This window comes from Alosa sapidissima, chromosome 2, assembly GCF_018492685.1.
Source record: "Alosa sapidissima isolate fAloSap1 chromosome 2, fAloSap1.pri, whole genome shotgun sequence".
NCBI lineage: Eukaryota > Metazoa > Chordata > Actinopteri > Clupeiformes > Clupeidae > Alosa > Alosa sapidissima.
In genome coordinates, this window is record NC_055958.1 from 15,350,270 (window position 1) to 15,357,769 (window position 7,500).

The 7,500-nt window shown below is 48.3% G+C and overlaps 1 protein-coding gene across 1 annotated transcript in view; it reads left to right on the plus strand.

The window, feature by feature from the left end:
- The window catches only part of myo16 (myosin XVI), a 156,174-nt gene that overhangs the window by 61,013 nt on the left and 87,661 nt on the right, over positions 1 to 7,500 (plus strand). The window contains exons 12-14 of the mRNA XM_042084692.1: positions 224 to 289; positions 2,811 to 2,938; positions 6,693 to 6,798. Of these exons, the coding sequence (XP_041940626.1) occupies positions 224 to 289; positions 2,811 to 2,938; positions 6,693 to 6,798 (300 nt within the window). The remainder of the gene's footprint in view (positions 1 to 223; positions 290 to 2,810; positions 2,939 to 6,692; positions 6,799 to 7,500) is intronic.

Consider the following 7,500-nt stretch of genomic DNA (forward strand, 5'->3'; position numbering starts at 1 on the left):
TTGTGTAACAATGCGAGTAGTACTTATTGCTGCACTAACATGTCCTTGTTGCACTGTACCTTCACTATTTCCCTTTTTGTGAGTGGCTTTTGATAAAAGACTACATGTAAATGTAATAGTGTTACTAAAGCAATGCAGACAGACTACATGTAAATGTAATGGTGTTACTAAAGCAATGCAAACAGACTGTCCTTCTCTCACTGCTCATGCTTGTGTTTTACAGACTTACATCGGACACATCCTCCTGCTCGTCAACCCAAACAAGGACCTCCCTATCTACTCTACCCTTGTAAGTAAAACGAATGAAGTGGCTATTAGTGTATATGGCCACATACATTTTTTTACTGTGTGTGTGTGTGTGTGTGTGTGTGTGTGTGTGTGTGTTCATGCTCCCTCCCTGTGTATAAATAGCCTGTGCATATGGTTGGAAATGGGATTGGACCTCTATATTAATAATTCATTGGTTTCCTGTCACTGATACTCCGACTCGCCTTCCTTTCTCTGTCTGTGGAGTGACCGATCAAATTTGGCATTACAGGCATCAACCACCCCTCCAACAGACACCCACACACACACACACACACACACACACACACACACACACACACACACACACACACACACACACACACACACACACACACACACCCACACACACACACACACACACACACACCCACACACACACACACACACACACACACACACACACACACACACACACACACACACACACACACACACACTGACCACACATATCCCTGCTGCCACATGCACAGTGCCTGTCCAAAAACACACATCTGTCACACTTCAGATGCCTCAAATATGGCAGCCGGGGCATGGACGCATGAACGCCATGTGTTGGCCATTGATAAGAGCGACATAATAAAGTATGACAAGATGACCATCTGTCCATTTCTGCGGTCGCACTTGAGACGGGAGGGCTTGCAAGAGATATAAGCAAGACATGGAGGAACATTTAGGTATTAAAGAGAGAGAGAGAGAGAGAGAGAGAGAGAGAGAGAGAGAGAATGTGTGTATGTGTGTGTGTGTGTGCGTGTGTGCATGTATGTGTGTGTGTATGTGCATGTGTGTGTGTGTGTGTGTGTGTGTGGTAGCTCTATAAAGTCCACCTTGGTTTTGGAGAGCAGACAGGCCCCCTTGGCGAATCACCCCACATTCGAGGCCTCATTTCAGGCATCATTTCCCTCTCCACACCCCCCCCCCCCCCCCTCCGCACCGGAGGTCTGTTTGGGGTGTGGCGTAGCAACAGGGAGACGGACATATGTCGGCTCGTCTGGGGGACCTTGAGACGTCTGTTTCGCCCCTGTCAAATGAGTCCAAAGCTCCCCTTGCCAGAGCACCGTCCTCTAAAAGCCTATTGGACTTCCTCCATCTCTGTCATTTGGCTCACAAGGACCCCAAACGATTCTCTGCGAGATCAAGTAATCAAGCTAACCCTACTCCTCCGACCGTAATCCATTCAGCTGATCTGACCAAGTAGTCATCTTACAGGGCTGCAGCAGACTCTAATCTGCACAGGGAGAGGCAGCTCTAATTGGGTCGCAGCCTTATCTTCACCGTGGGATGGTGTCTTCATCGACTGCACGTTTGACTCCAGTGCTGGTGTGCTGTCCGAGTGTGTGGCGTGCTGCTGAATGCCGTTATGAGCTCGGCTCTGTGAGCAGCTCTACGCTCGGAGGCTGACCATGGCGGAGAGAAGGGATGATGGCGGAGAGAAGGGATGATGGCCACTGCTGTGGCGTTTTCCTCCTCTGTCCTGTGGAGATCTCTCTCTCTCTCTCTCTCTCTTTATCTGCCAATGTCTGTCGTTTTCTCCCTTGCTCTCTGCCTCCTGCTTTCTTTCTTTATCCCTTGCTTTCCTCTTGCTGTCTGTATTTTGTCTGTTCGTCTTATGTATTTCTTTCTGTCTAACTATCCCTCCTCTCTCTCTATCTCTCTCTCTCTCTCTCTCTCTCTGTTTGGCGTGTCCTTGAGGTGTCCTCTAGATGTGAGTAAGCCAGTGTTCAGCAGTGGCTCAGTGCAAGGGGTAATGAGATCTCAGCATTAGCCTCCGTTTCTCCCTCTGAACTGGGCATTTATTCAGCTTACGCTGCATGTTCACACACACACACACACACACACACACACACACACACACACACACACACACACACACACACACACACACACCGCCCTTGGTTACCCTCAAATTTTGATCCACTGGGACTTGGGATGTGCTGTATTTCACATGGAAGTGGCCAATTTTGAAAGAGTTGGATCGACAAAGCTCCGACTATGAATGCTTAGTAAAAACAAAACAAAAATCCAAAACCCACAAGACTGGCTATGAGAGGTCACAGTAATACCGGTTATTCAGAGAGGTGTCTCAGTTCATTTTTACAGACAAAGCTGTTTCCAGCTGAATGAACTCTTCAACACTGACTCTGTTCTGTCACTCTGAAACACTACAGACTCTGACAGGAGGTAATTGGAAGGAAAACATACCATAGTTGAAATTCTTTGACAGTAATGGCAGGAACATCTTAATGAGTGTGAGATGATTTTTCTACAGTTTGCTTTGGGGTATGAAGTCGCACATCACTTGGTGTTATGTAAGGTGTGTGCACCTGCTGAGATGTGTAGGTGTGTCTGGTTGTGCTGCTAGGAATTCTTGTAAGGATTGTTAGCTATTATTGCCTAACCGTTCTCTCTTACCTCTACTTATCTCCCTCTCTCTATATATCTCTGTCTCTCTTTCTTTCTCTCTCTCTCTATCCCTTTCTCTCTCTTTTCTCCTCATCTCTCAGGTGAGTCAGCTGTACCTGAGCTCCACTGGCCGCCTGTGCTCCTCCCTCCCGCCCCACATCTTCTCCTCGGCTGAGAGAGCCTATCACATGATGCTTCAGGAGCGACGCCCACAGTGCTTCATCATCAGGTGACACCGGCCGCCTGTCAATCAATCTAGCGTCCCTCCCACCCCCAGACATTTAGAGCACCAACACCTCATTCATCCACATCTACACACACAATATATATATATATATAAATCTATGAGTGCATGGATGTAGAGTGTAACCTACGGACTCAACTGGCTTATTGCTTTTCTAAAACGGTTACTACATATTTGCCAAGATTTCATAAAATAAAGGCACACCAACAAGAAATGTAACGATTTATTCATAGATAATCATTCTTCCGCTGTCAGAATGGGTTTCCTCTGGGTCAGAAGTGCTGTACATAGTGCAATTAAAAGACAATACATGAATACAGATATCAACCAGATAACAATCATAAAAGGGCAGGGAACGCCAGGGAGAAGAGGTGTGTTTTGAGCCTAGATTGGAGGTAGTAGTGAACTAGTGATTGGAGGTAGTAGTGAACTAGTGATGGAGGGAGCATCTCTGATGGAAGGTGGCAGCTGATTCCAAAGGCATGGCACAGCCACAGCAAAAGCTCTATCGCCTCTTTGCCTGAGTCTGGTGCGTGGAACATGCAGGACACCCATGCTGCAGGATCTAAGGGACCTGGGGGCTGAGTGGTGGTGAATGAGATCTGCAATGTAGGATGGGGCCAGGCCACTTTGGGCTTTAAAAACCATCAATAAAATGGTATTATGTGCTGGATGGGCAACCAGTGGAGAGAGGCTAGTAATATGCTCCCCATGCTATATATATATATATATATATATATATATATATATATACACACGTTCAAACGCCCAAACACATTGTCACCTTTTCATATACACACATTTGAGAAGTTACATAGTGCACAGCTGAAATGCACACTTCATGATTTTGCACATATAATAGTCAAACTGGCGCTCATATTTTAGTAGAAGAGTATTCATGAATGCTTATCATACTCACTCCTTCTTAAGTCCATTGCCCTACATAAATGATTGACCTACATTGTAAGTACAGAGGCTAGCCGATAGAAGACCCCCCCCAGCTACTTTAATCTGTTTCTCTATTTCCAAGGGATTTAATTTGGGAGTTTTAATTACTCACACAAGCTCCATTTATAACTCAAGTGAGGACAGAGTGTTTTGGTGAAGCCCACTCCCCAGATAAACCCGCTTTGGCCAGGTCATCTTGAACGCACCCAGAGAGATTGATGAGGGTGCAGCGTGTGAATCCAGACCTGTTTAACGCTCGCCGAGAGATTAATGGGTCTGGGGTGGCGTTGAAGGTGCCTGATCCCTTTGTCCTCCACTGGACCAAGGCCATTTTCCCCCTGATTGCAATTAAGTGGGAACAGCGGCGTTCCGGGCGGTGTTCCGGTGCAGTTGTGCTGAGCCAGAGCGGAACTGGCAGCCGGTTGAATGTGCCTCTCTGCCTTGGCCATTCATCACCGCAGCACCTTCAGGTGAAGGGAGGACACACACACATGCTGGCACACAAACGCACATGCATACACACACAACACACACACACACACACACACACACACACACACACACACACACACACACACACACACACACACACACACTCTCAGACACACATGCACATGCACATACAGTACATACATGTAAACACATACACTCACAGGAGAAAATAAACACACACACACACACACACAAGAAAATAAACACACACACACACACACACACATACAGTACACACACACACACACACACACACACACACACACAGGTGCCCACACACAAACCCAAATATACACAAGCAAAGACAAACCACTGTAGTGGAGCACACATTGCCATACACACATGCACAGAGATACAACAATGTATCAAACTCAGAGGAGCGCATGGACAGATACAGTACAGTACTGACAGCATGGACAGATGCAGCACTGCACTGCTGACAGCAGCTCTAAAAGCCCATTTAAGTCAGTGGGGCGGTGAGTCAATCTCCTTGTCAAGGTCCTTGTAGCTGAAGTGAGTGGTAACTATCTGCAAAAGATACATGTCCAAGGTCAGAACACACACACACACACACACACATGCACACACACACGCCCTATCCACATGCATCAGCTGAATTCATGTTAGGTCCAGCTGTTTAAGGGAATGTGTAATGTCCCCTAACTCCCAGAGCAGGATTTTACAACGGGGGGTTGGGGGGGTGGGGGGGTAAGTCACATACGCTGAAAGCCCCTTGAAGTTGAATGTGATCAGGGTGGGTCTGGGTCTGTATACACCAGGGGGAGCAGGCCTGGCCAGTGTGGCTCTGCCCCTGAGCAGAGGCCCAGGGCTGGACTGCAGAGCACGGGCCAGATGGGTGTGGACGACAAGCTGAGCCCCAACGGAGAGAGAAGCATCTGAGAGAGCTGGGGTGGGGAGGAGAGGAGAGGAGAGGAGAAGGGGGGGAGAGAAGGGAGAGGAGAGGAGAGGGGAGAGAAGGGAGAGGAGAGAAGGGGGAGGAGAGGAGAGGAGAGGGGAGAGAAGGGAGAGGAGAGGAGAGGGGAGAGAAGGGAGAGGAGAGGAGAGGGGAGAGAAGGGAGAGGAGAGGAGAAGGGAGAGGAGAAGGGAGGGGAGAGGAGAGGAGAGAGAAGGGGGAGGAGAGGAGAGGAGAAGGGGGGGGAGAGGAGAGGGGAGAGAAGGGAGGGGAGAGGAGAGGAGAGAGAAGGGGGAGGAGAGGAGAGGAGAAGGGGGGGGAGAGCGTGGACCCTGACGGCTTGACAGATGTGGACCATGCCCAGATGACTTCAGCTCAGAGCAACAGCAGCAGCCCTCTCTCTCTCTCTCTCTCTCTCTCTCTCTCTCTCTCTCTCTCTGTCTCTCTCTCCTCTTCTCATGTTCTCTCTCTCTTTCCCCTTTCTCCACATCAATTCTGTTTCATTTAATTAGATTTAATAGTATGACGAAACTGCCAAAGTATTTCTGACAACAGAATATATTAGTTTAATTGATTCAACTGATTGATTAAAAAGGTGAAAATGACATCTCTTTTCTCTCTCTCTCTCTCCCTCTCTTTCTATCTCTATCCCTCGCTTCCTCACTCTTCTTCTTTCTGCCAATCTAAGCTGCCAGTCATTTGGGCTTCTCCACCCACATCTGCTAGTAATGTTGTCAAGCGTGGAATGACCCCAACATCCAGAATTATGCAAGCCTGCCTCATGCATTATGGAGGCCACACAAGCTATCGAATGCAAGCGGAGAAGCAGAACAAGGTGTTTGTCAGCTGTCAATCATGGATATGAAAAAGACAACTTTTCTCCCTGGGCCACTGGAGGATGAACTCTGCTGGAAATAAACACCCACTCATTCACACAGAGCAGAGAGAGAGAGAGAGAGAGAGAGAGAGAGAGGGATGGAGGCACAGGAGGAGAGAGAGGGGGGGGATAGAGAGAGAGGGAGAGAGATATAAAGAGAGAGAGAGCAGGAGGGAGAGAGATGAAGTGAATGTTCTTGGGCAGAGTGTTGGTAGCCTGTAGGAAGTCTGATGAGTCATCAGGCCCTTATCGCCTCACTGTGCCACTGAGCCCTATCGCTCTCCTCCTTTCCTCTCCTCCTCTTCCTCTCCCCTCCCCTCCTCTCCTCCTCTCCTTTTCTTATCCGTTCATTCTTCTTATTGGTCTCTCACACTCTCTAGATTTATCTATTATTCATCAACCAGACAAAAACTCTGCCAACTCTGCCAAACTCTCATATAACTCTTATTACACCCCCTCCCTCTCTCTCCCTCTCTCTCTCTCCCCCTCTCTCTCTCTCTCTGTCTTAGTGGTGAGAGTGGTTCTGGGAAGACTGAGGCCTGTAAACACCTTCTGAAGCACCTGGCCGCTCGTTCCAGTCCCAAAGGCTTTGCCCTGGAGCCAAGGATGAAGCATGTGAGATACACATTCAGTCACACAAACACACACACACACACACACACACACACACACACACACACACACACACACACACACACACACACACTTTCTCTGCCTAAACTGAACTGTATAGATAATCTGCCTTGGTGATGTGTCGTGATGCAGTACAAGAGGATGCTGTCGTCAGCACCTCTGCCGGTGGCTGTGCACCTGACCCACTGTGACCAGCAGGGTCACTGATCCGCTTTCATATTCCCCGCACGCCCACATCAGCATATTTCTTAAAGACATGCCAGAAGTCAAAGTCTTATGAAGTGCGCTGTCCTTCAGGACTAAGTGGGAATATTGCAGATATGACATGACTGGTTACGGTGGGGTGTGAGGTGTGATCTATGAATGATCAAAAGACAGCACACCTCCAGGGACTATTGCTAAAAAGCCACAGTTGCCATCTTAACACCCTTATACACTGACACCCACAAACATGCACTTAAACATACCCTCCCTTTCCACACACACACACACACACACACACACACACACACACACACACACACACACACTATCTATGACAGACTGTGTGGTTTCTGATATACCTAGGGATTGTGGGTAGACGTGTGGTTGACACAGGCTACGAGGAGGGCAGTGGGAATGTAATTGAGTGTTCTGACGGTCGAGTGTATTGCCCGGGCTATAGCATGGCAGCGACAGTGGTGC